Here is a 19,646-nt window from a genome sequence, read left to right as displayed (position 1 = left end):
CTCAAAAAAAGGATAAGCCCCACTCCCAGGCTACAGGACACCAGTATAATGATCCTCTCACCTCAGTTCTCCAGCTACAGCTTCAGAAGTTGACCAGCTGCCGGCAGAAGGCTTCTCCCTGATGTTTACAGGCAATGTGAAATGCCTAGAGCTTCAGATACACAAATTTTCAACCCCCAAGGCACCGCAGCAACTTAAACGTCACATTCCATGCAGGAGCTGGCATTTGGCTTAGCTTGCTGGCTTTTAAAAGCCAGAGAAAGACCTTTGGCACCCAGAATTCCCTTAAATAAGCAATTTCCTGGCTTTAGTTTCTCTTTACCAGGGGTAAACTGAACGCTTTCAAGCGTCCAAGTGGTTTGCTTGAAGCTTTGCTTAGCACCTGCCAAAATCAACAGCACAGCCTTTTGTCACCTCTGCAGAGAGATGCTCAGCAGCAGCTTGTCACTGTGCTGCAGGAAAGCAATGAGATCCTGAAGGTAGGGTGTGGCAGGCAGGTTATGTCCTCGGGTTGACAGGCTCCCTGAAAACGACTCAGAAAAGAATAGCAAATGATCCATCCAGGACAAAACATACTTTATTGTAATGTCAGAAGTACAGAAAAGTACTGCAGAGAACCATGCTAAGGGGGCCATTTCGAGTCTGTGAAGGACAGAAGTACAAGATAAGGGGGTACTGCTGTACTCAGTGCAAAAACTGATTCATTTGAGGCACAAGTACACTATTGTTTAAGCAGCTTGATTCAAGCACAGCTCTGGTTATGTGATCTACTCCGTTCTCTTTCTATGTGAAAAGCTACTTTTACAAGAGAGAGGCAGTAAATTCAAGTCAGGGGTGTCCAAATTGCCACTTGGCAGCATAAGAGAAAACAAATGAAGGAAAATACTCCACACATAGTCACCCTCTACATTTTGTTTTCAGATATGGAGCTGTAGGTAGTGAAAATAAAAGAGTTTCTTCTGAAAGTTCAGAGCCCAGATCTGTTTGATTGGGTAGCTGGGGTTTTCCCCTCCCCTTCCCCCCACCTTTTACATCTGTGGGTAACTTATTTCATGTCAACCACAATTGATCCAATACTAAAAAGCCAACCAACCTTTTGTCTTTGCTAAGGAATCACACATATCTAACATTCAAATACATTTCAGCCCTTGAGATCTTAACTTATGGCTTAAGACACAATCAAAGTGTTTGGGCACCCTTGAGTTAAGTTAATGCAGAGCATTTTTGCAGAAAAGAAAGGCAAGCAAGATCACTGTTTGGAACAGAGCTGAGCTCTACACAAAGAAAGCAGGAATCCAAGTCACTAGTTACTACTAGGCTGACATGTACTGCTGCCCAGAAAGGTAAAAAAAAAGTAACATCACAATGGAAGGTTCAACAAAGTCGAAAGGTCAAGGTTCCAACACCAGAAGCAGCATTTGAAAACAAGCTGTTGAAGTCAAATCTTTTCAAGAGATGCAGGTTGCATAACTCCAGGCATGAGCAAACATGTTGGCAATCCTCTCCTTTTACACAGCAGCTGTGTTTAACATAGGAAGTTGCTGGGTTTAAAAGAAAGCTATTGGAAGAATTAAGATTTCCAACTCCCTGTCTGTTTAATGAGATTAGTAGAGAAACTGGGGGCAGGGGGAGGGAATGACTACTGGAACGGTAGCTTCTCAGTGGATTCCCTATGGTTACAAACACAGCCTGACCTGTAAGCAACTCAAGACTAACCAGACAGCTATTAGGTTTTGTTTTTTCATACTATTACTATGCTTATAAGTTACATCAGTTACAGTCAAAAGAAAAAAGCCAAGCAGTCTTGCCCTATTTCAAGAACAGTTTTCCAATCAACACCAGTTTACATGGTGAATGGGAACTTCACAAAGAAACAAGGAGTGGGTGACATCTTTGGGTCAAGAATGACAAGAAATAGATGGGCTCTGTGCTACCAATCAACCTCAACAAGAATATGGCACGAGGGCCAGCCCAAGCTGTACCAACACTGAACCTTTAGCACTCGGCACAAATTCGGATCTCTTGACTTTTAGCCAGCAAATCAGGTGAAAAGACTGGGGAAGAGGGAAGAAAAAGAAACCCAGAAACAAAACCCCAAAACCTAACTAAAAACTTCAGCCAAAAATGGGAATATATTCTTTTAAAAAAGGAAAAACCAAGAAGTCTGTAGATTTAAAATAACTTAGGCTGCCATCAGTTCTGTGCAAACTAAAACAACTCACTGAATGTCTCTCTAACAAAAGGACAGCTTCCCCCTCCCTCCCCTAGTATTTTCCTTTTTAGCCCACTGCATCTGTGGATACAACCTCAAACCTAACAGATGTAAATGCAAGAGAGAAAGAGTGACAGCATCTGCACAACATCCTTTCTACAAACAGCTGCTGGAGGGGGGGAAAAGAGGTACAACGTAAAAAAAGAGCCAAGAGAGGAAGGTTCCATCTGACACATCCTCACAATCTTCCCCGCTCTGTAGTCCATGAAGCCGACTCTGATGCTAAGGTGACAGTGTATGTAAGCAGAATTTTTTGTTGATTTTATTATTATTTTTGAGTTTCAGTTGAAGAGAGCCTGAAGAGGGAGCTGAGCCTCTTCAGGAGTTGTCGGACGGGACGTGCTCCTCGAAGCCCTCGCTCTCCCGCACCAGCGCCCTCTCCAGGATGACGCGGCCCTCCTTGTAGCGCTGGCTGTCTTCGGTGGCAAACTCATAGATCCAGCCCAGTTTGCTGTTGCAGTTCTTGCAGCTCACGTCTCGAACCATGTGGCGGCCAGTGAGCATGACCCGGTCCTGAACCTCGCTGTACTGCAGGTTTACCACCTGTTCCAAAGACACAGGGCACACAGAGGATCAGCTGCCAACAGCTCACATGATCAACGTTCTCAGGGAGCCAGAGGTTCACAGAGTCAGGGGACCTTGAAGATCATCCAGTCCCAACCCCCTGCCATAGGACACCTTCCACTAGAACAGGTTGCTCAAGGCCTCATACAGCCTAGTCTTGAACACTTCCCAGGGAGAGGGAATCCACCACCTCCCTGGGCAACCTGTTCCAGTGTCTCAGCACCCTCACTAGAAAGAATTTCTTCCTAATCTCCAGTCTAAATCTGCCCTCCCCAAGCTTCAATCATTCCCCCTCCTTCTATAACTTCAAGCCCTCATCAAAAGTCCCAAAGTCCCCCCCAGCCTTCTTGTAGGCCCCCTTTAGGTACTGGAAGGCTGCTATAAGGTCTCCCCAGAGCTTTCACTTTGAGACTGAACAGACCCAGCTCTTGCAGCCTGTCCCCACAGGGGAGTTACTCCAGCCCTTTGATCACCTTCACGACCTCCTCTGGACCTGCTCCAGCAGTTGTATGACCTTCTTATGCTGGGGGCACCAGAAATGGAATTAAGTCCTAGGGCACCCTGTTCATCCATTTTAAAAGCAAAGAGCCTGTGGCACTGCATGTGAACTGAAAACTGCAGTGGGTATGTCCACAGCCCTTGAAAATCTCCTGTTTGAGAAAGTAACCCTTTGAAGATGTGCTTCAGAGGGGTATATAACCCTCCTGGTTATCTCAGACATGGAATGCAATCACAGGATGTAGTGGAGTGCAGAGTACTGTGTTCAAGTTTGCGTGAGAAACTCCTGGTGAGGAGCTTCTCAACCAATTGACAAACCTGCACCTTGAGATAGATGCAACCTGCTTCTAGCAGCTGATGTGATCACATCTTCCCAGCAAGCAGAACCAAAATATTAAGAGGTACTTCTTTAAGACAGTCTTGGGGTGCTTTTGACATAATCACCTGAGAAACACAAAGGCTCAGTGGCTGAGAATGCAGGCATTAAACATTCCTGTTTTTTCCAGTTTGTCTGCCATCTGGGCAGTTTCAAATATACTTTTAAGCTGCTTAGGCAGCAACATCACAGAACCAGGATGCATAATTTGTGGAAAAGTGGATGTCAGAACTATATCCAAACAGCTAATGTGAGGGAGGAATTGAAAAGATGGGGCTGCACTGCTTTCTCAACTTCCCACCTGACTCTGCTTGCTCTTTGGGCTTCAGCTCTAAGGCTTCTGATTGCAGACATGTAAAAATCAAACCTGTGTGATTAAACTCAGTTTGCACCAAGAGAAGTTTAGGCTGGACATTGGATGAATCTTCTCTGAAATGGCTCGCAAGGACTGGAACAAACTCTCCAGGGTGGTGGCGGGGCCCCATCCCTGAAGGTGTTTAAAGGACACAGATGTGGTGCTGAGGGACAGTTTAGAGCCAGACTTGGTAGAGTTAGAGAATGCTTGGACTAGGTGATCTTAAAGGGCGTTTCCAGCCAAAATGTGCCTGTGATTCTCTGAAACTCCACCATGCAACGTAAGAAAAATGCGACCCCCAAGATCTAGTGCTTGTTGGATGAGAGAGAAATCAGAGGCACAGCTCTTCCATAGCTATGACTTCCACGGAAACAAAAACCCACCAAACCAAAACACACCAATGATTACAAGGAGCTCTATGAGAAAGCAAAAGATGATCTCTGCTGTTTCTGTGAGTCTAATGGGCAAGTCTATATGGAAGGGTTACTAAACAATGCTACAATTCACTCAAGAGCTATGACTTTTGTATTCCAAGATGCTGAATTGAATCAAGTTAGATCAATAAAAAGATATACTGAACTAAAGCAGAATATTGCCTGTAAAAGACTGTATTTACCTGGTTGCTCAAATACTGTGAGCTTAAATGCAATTCAGAAGTTAAACAGAGCATTATCTAGGCTTTTTTTTTTAAACTGAGTAGAAGTGCAAAGAGCTTTGAAACTCTTTGCTAGACAAAGGATACTCTGACAGTGAATCTGAGGTTCATATTACAATGTCCAAAGTTAGAACTCCATGCATTTTGGCACAAGGCCTCTATGCACACAATCCTCTTTACAGTCTTTCTGTATAGCAGATAAGCTAACTGGGTTTGCTCTCAATAGTCAATGCCTAATTTGACTTCAAAGACAGTTGAACAGAATAAAAAGGTGAACAATTAAACCAATAACTACACAACACTTTAGCCAGTAAAGGTTTCTGGTTTGGTTGTTTGTTTTTTTTTTTTGGGGGGGGGGGGGGGGGGGGGGGGGGGTGGGTGACAGATTCACTTCCCACAAAACCCTTTTTCAAAGCTCCTGCTCAGCTTCTCACTGACCTTGTTAAAAAGAAAGGCTCTCCCCGTGGCCCCCGTGAAGCGAGTGGAGATGAGCTCCGAGCGGTTGGTCAGGATGGTGTCACAGTTTGCACAGGAGAACAGGCGAGTGCCACCAATATGATCCAGAAAAATTCTGCCCATTTTCAGAGCTTCAGTTTGTACTCAAGACCTGAAAGCAAAGAAGACAGACCTGTGGAAAAAATATTGTAGGGGAAAAAAAATAAATCAAGCAAAAAAGCCCCACCAAAGCAAACCAACCCCCCCCAAGCCTCCAAACACCCCATAGGGTAGAGTGTCCTGCAGACCAATTCAGCTCATAATTGCAGAGGTTCCTTCCCTTTTTTCCCCCCACAGATGAATTACTGAAGTTATAGAATGCATTCATCCTTTCTCCTCAGGACAAGTTCCTTCCCAAAGCGACCACCTCGCCAGCAAGACTGACACATCTAAATACAAACTAACTACATGAAGTGAGCAACACATGAATGGAAACCTTTAATACATAGTTCAGGCTTTTGCAGACCACTGCTGGAGTTCTTGAACTCAAAAGCTTCCATTCCTTCCTGTTTTCTTTTCCTCTTCATACAATACTGAAATTCCATTCCAGTACCGTCCCAGCAACTCAGTCACCTTAGTCAGCACTGGGAAATGAGGCACTTGAGAAGTACACTGAGTCACCAAGACAATTATAGTTTAATTTTCCCAAGTCAGCCCTCCTCCCCCTTTTTAAAATATATCTTTATTTTGTCACTTCCCTTCAGCTCTGCACAACTTATGACATGCAACCACACACCAGCACCGTTCAGGATGCTTTAGTCTTCTATTACAGCAGACTGGGCTCCGGGCTTTGACTCGACAGCTACTGGTCTCATACACGGGAAAGGTTCAGAGGCTATCTGACAGAACAACCCACCCAGACTTTACACCAGCCAGTTTTACATACACATGCTTAAAGCTGCCTAATATAAATACAAAAGACTGTGTCTTTTACCCAAAGCATCATCACTGAATGATGAAATATGATGACAATACCTCAGCAACCCCAATGAGCAGGGGAAAAAAAAGAGTGCTTAGAAGGTGTATAGCAGCAGATCTGCAGCACCTGGTAAACAAACCTCTGCAATGGCTTTATACCAACTACCATAGATTACTCCAAGTTAACAAGTGAGTAGGAAGTGAGCACATCAGATAGCTGAAAACTGAAATCACCAAGGGTAAGATAACATCACAAAGGCATTAAAGGATGACGTTATTCCTATTTCAACTGCAGAAGTTTTATGACTAAATATCCACAGTTAAACACTGTGCTCTGCCCTGGTGAGGCCACAGCTGCAATACTGTGTCCAGTTCTGGGCCCCTCAGTTCAAGAAGGGCTTCAAAGAACTGCTTGAGAGAGTTCAGTGCAGAGCCACGAAGATGCTGAAGGCAGTGGAACATCCCCCTGCGGAGGAAAGGCTGAGGGAGCTGAGGAGCCTGAGGGGAGACCTCATTCATGTTGATAAAGATGTGCAGGGCAGCATCAGAAGGATGGAGCCAGGCTCTGCTCAGTGATGTCCAATGACAGGACAAGGGGCAATGGGGGCAAGCTGGAGCAGAGGAAGTTCCATGTAAACATGAGGAGAAACTCACTGTGAGGGTGGCAGAGCCCTGGAGCAGGCTGCCTAGAGGGATTATAGAGCCTCCTTCTCTGGAGACATTCAAACCGTGCCTGGACATTTTCCTGTGTGACCTGCCCTGGCAGAAGGCTTGGAGTGGAGTTCCAACCACTAATGATCTGTGATTCTGGGAGGTTAAATATACCTCCAATTAATGCTTCAGAAGTGGAGTTCGAAAAGAACGTTGTCTCTCCTTCTGTGGTGCTGAGCAATGCACAGCCAATCTGACACACTGCAAGTATTACAGCTGTGTGGGTTTTATTTCTCATAACAGGAGACAGGGTGCCATTCAGAGAGAAATTAATCAAATTTTGTGCTCCTCAAGTGGAATATTCTCTGACAAATGCCTTTAAAGAAGCACAAATACTTAAATTAAACTCATCTCAACTTTCAGGGGATTAGTTTCTTAAAGCTTACTCTGAAATGGGCTAAAACATGCACCTGCAACACCACCTTTTGAACACCATTTTTACCTGTAAAACCCTAACTCACTGACATCAGGGCTTTCTTTTCTTAATTCCTTTGTTTCACCACTTTGTTTTCTTGCAACATGTGCCAATAACAGAGGGTTCCTAGCATTGAGCTCAATGATTTGAGCACAAGTTCCTTACATTCAGGTTTTTCAAATCACTATTAATCTCCTGCATCCCATCTGCTTGATTTTTGGTGCATCCCATCAATCTAATGACTTTTTCCTTTAAAGGCAACATAAAAGCCATCTCTCTTCTTGAAAGGGTAAATAAAACAGGTCTTGAGTTTGACAATATTTCAAAGGCTCAGCTGAGTGCAGGGGGTGAGTCCCTTCAACATGCAGGAAGTGTTTTCCTTCCATTTCTCTAAGCACCACACCTTTCTCCTGTGCCTTTATCTTTCCTAGCAAGTGAGGGCAAAAGAAAACATTAGCATGTCAATAGTGACAGTGTGAAGGAAATTCAGCAGACAGCAAGTATGAACAAACAAGCACCAAGGTCTCCAACCAGAAGAAACAAGGCAAGAAAAGCAATTGTGACAGACAGGCCCATAAGACGTTCAGCCCAAGCTCCACATGCCACCCTTACTGATTTTTGGACAAGATAATTAACCAATCCCAAATTATTTTGCCTGTGGAAACAACATCCAAAGGGCTAATTTTTTCAGGGTAAACACAATGCTCAGCCTGTCAGCATTTTCAGAAGCTAACATCAAACAAATCCCAAACCATCCCTCTCTTACCAAGAGCAACACAAAGTGACCCAAACAAAGCTTGCAAAGCATATCCTGTGGGAAAACAGGCAGCTCAAACCTTAAAATCCAAACATCTGAAAACATGAATCATGTCACTGGAAGAACAAGAACCCAGAATCCCTCAAAGCACACTTTAAGCACCTCAGAAGAGAGGACAAGTGTAATGCTTACAAGCAGGTTAGAAGTCAAAATGACATACAAAGACATTACTTCTGGACGTGGCATTATGCATGGACTTAAGTGCTGAGTTCTGAAGATAATGAACATGAAAATAAATGCAGAAATAAAGATGTTCAAAGACTTTAGGCTGAAAAAAAAACCGCCAAGTAATCATAGAATGGGTTGGGTTGGATGGGACCTTGAAGACCACCTAGTTCCAACCCCTTACCCTAGACCAGGTTGCTCAAGGCCTCATCCAGCCTGGCCTTGAACACCTCCAGGGAGGGGACATCCACAACCTCCCTGGGCAACCTCTGCCAGTGTCTCACCAACTGCACTATCAAGAATTTCTTTCTAATAATACAAGACCTAAAATCTTTATATCAATCATCTCAAAAAGCTGAAAGTAACTTCATCAAGTAGCTGCAGGAGAAAGAAACTTGCAATACCAGGGTCCCAACAGAAAGACAAAGTGAAACTCATGTCATGGTAGCAGAAGGCTATGAGAATTCAGACTAAGCGAGAGCAGAATCTAATAAAGCAACTGGGGAAAGGCTGAAAGAGTTGGGTCTGTTCAACCTGGAGAAGAAAAGGCTCCAGGGGCTACAAGAAAGCTGCAGTGGGACTTTTTACAAGGGCTTGTAGTGATAGGATGAGAGGGAATGGATTGAAGTTTGAGAGGGTAGATTTAGACTGGAGATTAGGAAGAAATCTTTCCAGTGAGGGTAGTGAGACACTGGCACAGGTTGCCCAGGGGGGTTGTGGATGTCCCCTCCCTGAAGGTGTTCAAGGCCAGAGGCCTTGAGCATGAGGTGTCCTTGCTCCTGTCCCAGGGCAGTTGGAACTAGATGACCTTTAAGGTCCCTTCCAACCTAAGCATTCTATGAATCTATGAATTTTCTTCAGAATACATGAGGAAATGTCTGCTCTTAAAATGAGTGAACAAACACACATTTGAAAATTTAGAAGACTGAATTCTACATTGTAGAATTGTAGCATTGTAACAGGCAAAACTGATTAGGCTTTGGGGGGTAAAAATGTAGGAAAAAAGTCAAGGGTAGATTTTCCCCAAGCTAAAAAGCAGAGTATTCACTTGCAAGACCAGTTCAGAAGGTATCTGCTGTGGATAAAGACTGTTCCCTCCTTATGTAAAGAAGCTGAAGGGTACACTCATTGTGCACTGGAAAAAAAACAGCACAACAAAAGAAGGGAAAGCAATTTTCCACTGCTCTCAGGCTCGTGTCCCTGACATACAGAAAGTGTGCACAGAGTCACCCAAGTTAACCATGTCAGGGTTTTTTTCCCCTATAGTTTTCACTTCCCATGTAAAATGTGTGGGTGTGTATTTATGTTCACACATACATAAATGATCTGACAAAAGCCACTTATAGGAAGCTTTTATAGGCAGTAGGAAGGTTCTGTTAAATTAAGAGAAGCCTAAGAATTGTGAAGCATGACAGCATTCCTGAAGCTTAAGATATCCCACTTAGGAAGAAGAGAATGCATGAAGTGCACTTCCCCATTCATCTACTCTCTGCACTGAAAAACCAGTGAAAATAGCTTCTACTGGTGTAGAGAGCCAGTCCAGTTCTCTGTTGCTAGTCAGAAGCCCAGAAAGTGACTCTACTGTAGCACACCAATTCCATCACATCACAGCAGAATTTTCAGAAGCAAAGGACAGGAATCATGGCTACTCACAAAACCAAATGTTGAGGAAGGAAGAGAGATCTTTCTGGCCTGATTTCATCCTCAAAGTGAGCCAAGCATTCTCTGTTGGGTATGTGTCACCTATGCAGTCACAGTGATCCTTCCCCCATGCAAATTATCCAGCATCAACTCTACTATTAAATGAATGGCTCCAACATCAAGAAGGCAGTACTTACTTTCACTAATGGGATACATAAAGTATCTACCCCTTGTCCAGTCCACACAGTTCAAGGAGACAGGCACTTCTATGAACTGAGATGATGCCACTGCATCCTTACTCAGCACCCAAACCACCACTATCAGCCTGCATTCTTGGGGACCCTTAGTAGGGCAATCAATGCTAACTTGCATTACCTAGCTGGTAAGGTCTGCTGGCAGCACAACCTCTGATGCAATTCCTTAGTCCTGCTGGGCAACACTTCCTGCCTGCACGCTGCTTCCAGCAGGTGCATGCACAGACAGGAAACACAAGCACTGTGGCTATGAGCTGTAACATGTATTCCTAGAGCAGCATGTCCCCAAACTTCCACCTGTCTTTCAGTGTTGCTTTTGGCAGCACTGAACAACAGCTGTCCGAGAGCTGACATTCAACAGCTTCAATGTGACCACTGTCTGCACACAGACCTGAAGCAATACTCATTGCTATTTGTGCTACCTCCTCTGCCTATCTCCATGAGCAGTGAAGAACAAAACAGAAACACAAAGAGTTATTTATTAGCATTTTTTAAACTAACAGTCAGTGTTTTCTCATCCCAGAGTGCACCTCTTGAAGACACAGGACCGTCAGCGTTGGGGAGAGCCAGCAGGCACTTCCTATACACACAATGGGCTGTGGATATTTCAGGAGCCTCAGTGTTGCTTCAGCACCATCTACTGCATCTCAGATCTACAACAGAAAACAGCTGCTAGTTAAAGGCTTTTTTAAAAAACCCCAACCTGTGGCAGCCTCTCTGTCACCATTCCATCAAGCCAAGCCATTTTCCCTTTGCACCCTGAGCCAACAAGCACTCTCCCCCTCCTCAAAAAAGGGCTGCGCACTCTTCCAGGCATAGAAAACATTCTCAGTATGTACTTACTCTGGAACAAGGCTCAAACTTCATCTTCACATCTCAGAAACCAGGCTTGAGCTTCTTCTTCTCGTCTCAGAGAGGGACAAAAGAGGAAAGAGAATACTTAGCACAGCTACACAAGAACACACATTAAAAAAAGAATTAAACTACTGAGTAATCAAAAAAAAACCCAACTAAAACCACAGTCCTTACCTTCCCAGGCTTCTGCTCTCCCAAGCAGAGGTGCATCTGAAAATACACATGGAGTCAGTCTCTCAAGAGGTCTGAGATTCCATGTCTGCCACTGACTCCTGCAGCTGTTGAAGCAGGCAGGGCCCAGCCTCCGGACTCTGCAGAACTCCTTATCAAAAAGCACCACACGGAGCCAAACGTGAAGTAAGAGAACTGGAGCAGTTTGCTGTGCTCATTAGAACCATCCAGCTACTGTAGCAAACCACACAGGGAATTCAGGCCACTCAGATGACTGAAGAGGCTCTGGCAAAGTCACCAAAGCAGTGCCCAGAGGCAGCACAGGGCACTCACCTCAGAGGGGCTGCCTGGCAGGATGGAGCTGCATTGGTGCAACCTGCTGCAGCTGAATTTTCTGCTGAAAACTGGCTGGTTTACTAGGTAAGGGGAAAGCTTTGCCTTGGGATATTGGCATCTAATCATGGCAATGCCACAGCATATTGGTGTATGCCAACACTAATCCAGGGTAGCTTGTTCCAAGGTTACAGACAAGAGGGCTTGTTTTTAGCATAGCTCCTGTATCTCAGCATCTCTCACACAGTAACTCACACCCTCACAGTGCTCCTTCTAGATAAGTACACTGAGGTAAGGAATACTAAAAAGTATTAGTTTACAAATGGTCTCAGACTCAGAATAATTTTCTCACTACTACCCAGAGCAGCAGCTCTTCCTGTTTCTGTGTCTTTTCCCCCTCCCTTCTCTTCCCAATTTCTCAACTGTTTTCCAGAAAGCTGTATTTCTCTGGGTTTGGAACACATTTGCTCTTTCACTAATTAAGCAAATAAGTCAACTGTTGCCTATTAATACACTCTACAACTTTTAGAAAGTCAAACTAATTCAAATATCCTGCTCTCATTAAGTCCATAGAATCATTCAGGTTGGACAAGACCCCTGAGATCACCAGGTGCAAGCATTAACCCTGCTCTGCCAAGTTCACCACCAAACCAGATTGCTAAGTGCCACATCTAAACACCTCCAGGTATGGTGACTCAACCACCTCCCTGGGCAGCCTGTTCCAGTGCTTGGCTGCTCCTTCAGTGAAACAACGATTCCTAATGTCTGCAGTTTGAGGCTGTTCCCTCTTGTTCTATCACCAACTACCTGTGAGAAGAGACCAGCCCCTACCTCTCCATACTGTCCTTTCAGGTAGTTGAAGAGGGTGATAAGGTCTCCTCTCAGCCTCCTCATCCTCAACCTAAACAGCCCCACTTCCCTCAGCTGCTCTTCATCAGACTCATTCTCTAGGCCCTTCACCAGCTTACTGACTCTTCTTTGCACCCTCTCCAGCACCTCAATGTCTTTTCGTATACTGAGGTGCCCAAAACTGAACCCAGTACTCGAGGTGTGGCCTCACCAAGGCTAAGTACAGGGGGGCAATCACTTCCCTGCTCCCGCTGCTCACACTATTCCTGATACAAGCCAGGATGCCACTGGCTTTCTTTGCCACCTGGACACACTGACAGCTCATAATCAGCTTGTTATCAATTAGAACCCCCAGGCCCCATTCTGCCACTTTTCCAGCCACACTTCCTCAAGCCTGTAACACTACATGGGGTTGTACAGTACTGATACAACTCTTCACCCAAAGACACCACTGGTTTAATCACAAAAAAAGAATAATAAACCTGAATGAGCCTTTTCACCTGAGTGAAAAGACAACTATCACCCAAGCTCCTATGCAAACTGGCAGAAAGGGGGCTAATATGCCTAGTTTAATTAGGCTAATACACCTAGATGAACTAAGACATTCCTAAGTGCATATGAAAGACTCCAAAACTAAGAGAGGCCTTGCTACCAAAAATCCACAGTGTACAGGCACTGCCTCTACACATTTAACACGCTATTTTTAAGTTACATCTTGCTTAAGGGAATGATTGTAGCTGAGCAAGAGCTGAGCAAGTCAAGATTTCACAATAGGTCAAATGATAGTAAACAAACATGAACCAATGATCCAACCTGGGCAGCATTACTTCAAGCTTGTGCTGACTACCATCAGAGGGAATGCTAAAGATACCTATTTGCACGTGCAGAACTCTCAGTTTGTCAGATGCCAAGTAACAGATCGTGTCATCTTCTCCCCTGGTGGGCTTTGAGGTGCCATTTCTTTTGCCTTCACATGCTTGGCAGCCTCATCTGAAACTCACTCACTGTTATTAAAATCTCCATATAAACAATTAGAGCTGCATGCTGCCAGTTAAGTAATTCTACAACTACAGAAGTGAAAGTAGCAGGTGACAGAAGTCTCCAAATAGTACTTCCAAAGGCTAACATTAGAAAAATTTGAGAGTAATGCTTAAAAACAGAGAGTTTGGTCACAACCATTCTTTGCATTCAGCAATCCAGAATGAGTCTACACATGAAAGGATGACATATAGCTGTTAGAGACATTGCTATACACAGAGAGCTCTATGGCTGAATCCATGAAGCAAGCTCCCTCAGTTAGAATCACAGAATCACCTGGTCCTACCACAACCTACCCTCTCCCTGCACACAACTGCTAGGCCACATCCCTAAGCTCCTCATCTAAACGTGAGCACCTCCATGGATGGCGACGCCACCATTTCCAGGGGCAGCCTGTTCCAGTGCCTGATGACCCTTGCAGTGAAGCATTTTTTCCTAATAGTCAATGTAAACTTTCCCTGGTGCAACTTCAGGCTATATCCTCTTGTCCTATCCCTTGTTACCTGACAGACCAATACCCACCTCACTAAAACCTCCTTTCAGGGGGATGTAGAGAGCAATCTCCCCTCAGCCTCCTCTTCTCCAGGCTCAACAACCCAGACTCATCTTGAAGTCCTTTCTGCCAATCACAACTATTAGTTATGCTGATGGTTAATCTACTGCCATTAGCAGTTAACACCTACCACGCCCAGCAGATCAGCATCGATTGGTTCACAAGTTGTGCATTTGCTGTTTTTGTACTTCTAAGGGAGGTTCAGGTTGGATATTGGGAAGTTTCTTCACACAAGGGTTCTCAGGAGCCCAGAGAGATGATGGAGTCACCATCCCTGGAGGTATTTAAAAGATGTGTGGATGTGGTGCTAGGGACATGATTTAGCGGTAGTGGTTTAGCAGCAGTGTTGGGATTGTGAGCAACAGGCAAGCAGTTGGACTCGATCTCAAAGGCCTCTTCCAACCTCAGCAGCTCTATGGCTCTGTGACTTATTCCTGCACTCTAACACCAGGTCTAACACCAGCCTTTAACTCTTAAACACATGAGATTAGGTTTAATCTGCTTGCAGAGTACAGTGGAGGTCTGTACACAGAGTACCAACTGAACAGACCGATGCCAGGCTTTGCATTCCTTTTTTTGCTTTGACTAGAGCCTTCCTAGAGTGGAAAAGCACTTGCCAAATATTTCGGCTCCCTGGGAATCCACACTTTCACGGGCAAAATCCAGTCTAGGAGCTGACAGGCGAAGCTGGCTCACTGCTGGCGCAGCCGCGGGCACCTCCGTGAGCAAACAGCTACCGCTGGATTCGTGACAGCCGCCTTCTCCCCACAGAGCCCTGCCAGGCTGAGCCGCGGGGGCTGCTCGGGCGATGCGCAGGTCCCCACGGAGCAAGGCACACGCAGCAGCTCCACGACGGGAAGGGAGCAGAGGGAGGCGTCAGGCAGCACCCGCGGCCGTCCGAGCCCCCGGCGCGACTGCCAGGGAAGGGCTGAGCCGTACTCTGCGAGCGGTGGCACCGGCGCCGGCCTAGCCCCCGCATAACCCTTCACGGCTGCACCGCACCCCCGAGAGCCGCCTCCGGCAGAGGCGATGTGAAGCGCGAGCGGCGACCGCCACCGCCGGCCGGAGCCCCCAGGGGTCACGCCGAGGCGCGGGGAGGTGGCGGTGCCCACCCCCGGGCCGCGCACAGCCCGCGGCCGCCGCCGCCCCACACAAAGCCCGGCGCGGGGGCGGGACCCAGCTGAGCGCCGTCACGGGGGCGCGCGCAGCCAACCGCCGCCGGCTCGGCCCCCGGCGCCGCCGCCGGGCGCTGCCGGCAGCGCAGGCAACTTGACAACAAACAGGAGGAAACAGCTGACGGGAGGCCCCGCCGCCGCCGTGAGGGACGCCTAGGCCGACCACCAACTCCCGCCCCAGGCGCTCGCCGCCACCTCCGCTACCGCTTCTCCCCCCATCCTCCGTACGGCCGTACGGTGACGGGGAAACGACGCGGAGAAGGGGCCCGGGAACACCTCCTCGTCACCCTGCCCCGGGCCGCACAAAGGAACCAGCCTGAAAAGTTGCTACCGCCCCACCGGGGAGGCGGGGTCGGCGGCGGCGGTACGAGGCCGAAGGAGGAAGTTGTGGCCGCAGCGGGGAGGGGGTGTTCGGTGCCGGCCCCGGGCGGAGGGCCGGGCAGGAAGACTGGGCGGCGCTGGGAGACGTTGACGGAGAAGGGGACGTGGTGGGGGAAGGCCAGCGCTTTGTCGCGGCGCCGGGCCGCAGTGGGACAAGCAGGGCCGGTGCTGACTCCCCCCTCCGCCGGGCTGGAGGGTCTCGCTCGGGGCCTCACCGTAGCCCGAGTGACACACTGCTGCGGCCTGAAGCGGCGGCCGCCACCTCCCTTCCCAGCCACAGACGGCTCGCCCCAGCCTCCCTGGGCTCTGCGCGGCGCTGCCCCCCACCCGGTTACCTGGCGCAGAGAAGAAGCAGCAGCAGCAACGGCGAATGCTCCGTGGCCGGCGTCTTCCCCCCACCCTCTACAGCCCCGACGCTCACGGCTCGGCGGCAGCGGCTCCGCCTCTTCTCGGCCCCGCCCCCGCCCGAAAACCAGCGCCGCTGAGGTCCCGCCCCCTACCGTCAATCACCGGTGCTGAGGCTCCGCCCTCCCTGCGACCCTGCCCCCTCGCACGCCAATCAGCTCTGCTGAGGTCCCGCCCAGCCAGCCTCGCGGCTGAGGTCTTGTCGGCTGGCGGTCGCGCCAAGAGCGGCGGCAGTCACGGAGCCGCAGTGCCTGGGGGGTATCGGAAGGGGCCTTGGGAGATGGTCTAGTCCAACTCCCCTGCCGAGACAGGGTCACCTAGAGTAAATCACAAGCGGGCTTGGAATTAATCTAGAAAAGGAGACCCCACAGCCTCTCTGGGCAGCCTGCTCCAGGGCTCAGGCTCATAGTGAAGTTTTTCCTCATGTTTACACAGAACCTCTTGTGTTCCAGTTTGTGTCCACTGCCCCTTGTCCTGTCACTGGACACCACGGACAAACAGTCTGGCTCCATCCTTCTGATACTCGCCCTTTAGATTTTTATAAGCATTCATGAGATCCCCCCTTTAATCTGCTCTCTTCCATGCTAAAGAGCCCCAGCTCTCAGCCTGCTAAGATGTCCTGGTCCCACCAGCATTTTAGCGATGGTCTCTCATGCTGGACTTTTTCCAGCAGTTCCTTGTCTGTCAGGAGCTGAGGAGCCCAGACAGAATACTCCAGAGGCAGTCTCACTAGGGCAGAGCAGAGGGGCAGGAGAACCTCTCTCAACCTGGTGGACACACTTCCTAATACCATTGTCCTTCCTGGCCACAAAGGCACAGTGCTGGCTCCTGAGCAGCCTTCAGTCAGAGAGGAGCCAGGGCCAGGCAGCATCTCTTCGCCCTTGCCCACTTGCCATATCCCCTCTGTCTGGTGCCTGTCAGCCACCTGTCCAAGCCTGATGTTCTCTGCTCCCACATCTGCCTCAGCCGCCCCGTCAGGAAGCCCCGTCAGAGGCGCCCACCTCTTGCTGTGGGAGCCAAAATGGCGAACTGTGCCAGGCCCCGAGGAAATGGCGCTCTAGCCAGGCCAGGAGGAAGAGGAGTCACAATTCTGTGCCTGATCTTCTCCCCAGGTCCCTGCATGCCCAGAGAACTGGCCTCCCGTCAGTGAGCTTCACCATGCCACAGGTTCTGTGAAGGTTTGAGGTGGGGAAAGGCTCTGGCAGGACTGTCAGCCACATCTCTACCTCAGTGAAACTGTGACTGTATTCTGCTTGCACTGTTCCAGGCCACTCAGGCTGAAATCTGTGCATGACACCTTAAATATCACCCATGAAAGGTCAGGGAAGAAAGAGGTAAAGTGTTTGTGACTCTTTTTGACCATTGGTTGCAAGGGTTATCAATTCCCTGCCAGTTTTAATGGCTCAGTACTTGCACCCAAGCTACATTCTTGGCATGTAAATAATGGTCTGGGACAACATATAACAATCTGAGTTGTTGATTATGAAAAAGACATGAAAAGGGGCGGGGATTTGCTTTCTGTGGGGCAAACCATGCCATTTTTAGGGTTTGTGTTCTAATAATATCACACCTACCTCAGAGAGAGCGTGTTTTCCATGGATTCCTGGATCTGTCCGTGTGACAGCACCAGAGGAGCTGCAGTAATTGCAAGAAGCCTTGGCAGGGCTCTTCTGTCATTTCATATCAAAGACAAAGGGGTACCTCTGTCAGCATATGGCAGGCAGCACACACTTATGTGCTCAGCTGCTCTTCAGGTTGAGTCTTACTGCACAGATTCTTTTACTGCTAGAAATAGCTAGGTAGTAGGGTGCACAAGTGCCTGCATGAGGGTAGGCAGTGAGTGATGGGTTGACATTGATATGCTGAGAACTGCTGTTTGCTTTGGGCAGATCTCAAAAAAAAAAAAAAATCAGATGAGGCCTGATCCTGACCAGAGCTGAGCACTGACATTTCTCACTGACCATCAGCCTCGCTTTAGGTCGTGCAAAGGAAGTAAAAAGCGTCAGAGCAAACTGTCAGACAGCAATCATCTCTTAGTTAATGTCAGGGGGACAACAGAAGTACTAGGAATATCAGGAAGAAGCCATAAAAAGGCTGTGCCTGGGGTCTTGTTTACCACCACTAAACGGAAGAAATATCTGGTCTAGCATGCCCTTTTTTGTTAACAGATTGACACAATCTGCTGCTGTGCCATGCTGAGTAACTGTAAGCATTGTCCCCAGTGGATCTGCTCAGCCTCGTGATGGGAGCTATATGAAGGTCCATGTCTTAATCATCTTTGCAAAGCTCCCACAGAGATCACAGTAAACAAAGCTGAAAGGAGGAGACAGGGAGGCAAAGCAATGGTGCTTCAGTCAGCCTCACTGACTGGCTCTTATCCAGGGACCTGCAAGCTCTCTGCTTAGCTCTGCCACTGAGGCATGCATCCATCCATCCCTCCCTCGGCAAGTCAGTTCTTTCTGCCTCCTTTTCCCTCTGTAAGGTAGGGAGAGCAATGCTATCTACCTCATTGGAGGGGTTGCAGGTTTGCTTAAGTACTGTCCTCCGGTCTGGGCACATGGAAGGGACATGTTGCATATGACCATGAAAATAAAGCAAAAGCCCAAATGTTTGAAGAGTATTAAATGCTCAGTAATAGGAAGGGTAGCTGTGCCAATCAGAAAGAAGCCAAATTGACCATGAGACAAGCAGAGAATGGATTAGCCTGTTCTTGACAGATGGTGCCAGGCACTGATGTTTTTATTTCCTTTGCAAAAGAGCTTAGAGGAAGGGGAACAGGGGAGGGTGAGGTAGGGCATGTTTATTAGAACTGAGCAGAAGGCTGTAATCAGCTCTGCTGAAAAACACCAAAAATACCCCCCAAAAAGCAAATTCCAATTAGTTTGTAAGAGACATGCTACATGTCAGCTAGAGGGTGAAAAACAGGAACAGCAATATTGTACACATGGCACTTTGCATTTTCAGAGCAGCCTGAAGACATTAATGAATCCTCCTCTAACAGAGGGAAATGCAGTGCAGTCAGCAGTTTGTTCCTTTACTTCTTATGCCAGGATTTGGGAAGACCCTGGGCATTTTCCACAACTGATTCATATCAGAATAGCTCCAGTGACTCTGGAGGCCAGCACTAAAGAGCTGTCTTAGATCTGGAACTTAATGAACCAGGGAGAGAGGAGATGCCTGTACCAAACAGCCTCATTAAGGCTTGCCTTTATATTTGCCCCATCTAAATCCATTTTCCACTGCTGTAAGCAACACTACAGGAAGCATTTCAGAGAAGATGAGGTGACTGAGGAATTAATCATAATTTCAGGAAGAATTGTGCAGTGAAATTCAGACACCAATATATTGATGTATTTAAAACCTCTGACAAATCTTAAGTGGACTTCAGCAGGACCTGGGTACATCCCCTTGAATTAGTGCCAGGGCCTGAGGGCTGCTTGTGCAGATCTTCTCTCTGCAAAGGCAAAATGTTGTAGCTTAGTGGTTTTTACTCTTGCTCAGTCTCCAGAACCACTATTAATTTTCCAGTCTGCTTGTGGATTCCTGTGTGGCAAAGCTGAGCCTACCAAAGCAGGCATGCCTGAGGTGGGACAGTGATGCAGCGGGATTTTCCATTGCTGTTTCTCCTCTGCCCAGGATTTCTGGCAGCAGAGGGTAGGCAGCTGAAATACAGAGCTGAACTTGCAGGCTGTGATCTCTTCAAGAGTCATCTTGATTCCTAGAATCCCCTCTATGCCTTCTCAGTTTTCC

The 19,646-nt window shown here is 47.6% G+C and overlaps 1 protein-coding gene across 2 annotated transcripts; it reads right to left on the bottom strand.

Annotated features, from left to right (window-relative positions):
* Positions 1–565: 565 nt before the first annotated feature.
* Positions 566–15,927, bottom strand: YPEL5 (yippee like 5). Of its 2 annotated transcripts, XM_054171246.1 has the most exons (4): positions 10,980–11,044; positions 10,667–10,789; positions 5,159–5,327; positions 566–2,815 (listed from the first exon to the last, which is right to left on the bottom strand). In XM_054171246.1, the coding sequence occupies exons 3-4, from the start codon at positions 5,297–5,299 to the stop codon at positions 2,591–2,593; spliced, it is 366 nt and encodes a 121-aa protein (XP_054027221.1). In that variant the 5' UTR covers positions 5,300–5,327; positions 10,667–10,789; positions 10,980–11,044; the 3' UTR covers positions 566–2,590. The 2 variants fall into 2 exon arrangements, with proteins under 2 accessions (XP_054027221.1, XP_054027229.1); XM_054171254.1 differs by lacking the exons at positions 10,667–10,789; positions 10,980–11,044 and adding an exon at positions 15,827–15,927.
* Between the last annotated feature and the right edge of the window lie 3,719 nt (positions 15,928–19,646).

Source organism: Dryobates pubescens, chromosome 2, assembly GCF_014839835.1.
Source record: "Dryobates pubescens isolate bDryPub1 chromosome 2, bDryPub1.pri, whole genome shotgun sequence".
NCBI classification, from domain to species: domain Eukaryota; kingdom Metazoa; phylum Chordata; class Aves; order Piciformes; family Picidae; genus Dryobates; species Dryobates pubescens.
This window is presented reverse-complemented; position numbering and strand designations above follow the sequence as displayed.

Bases quoted from the DNA above. Each gene is read 5' to 3' on its own strand.
- YPEL5 (XM_054171254.1), bottom strand. From the start codon at position 5,299: ATGGGCAGAATTTTTCTGGATCATATTGGTGGCACTCGCCTGTTCTCC. The intron at 2,816-5,158 runs GTCAGTGAGAAG...TCTTTGGAACAG, and splicing joins GAGCCTTTCTTTTTAACAAG to GTGGTAAACCTGCAGTACAG.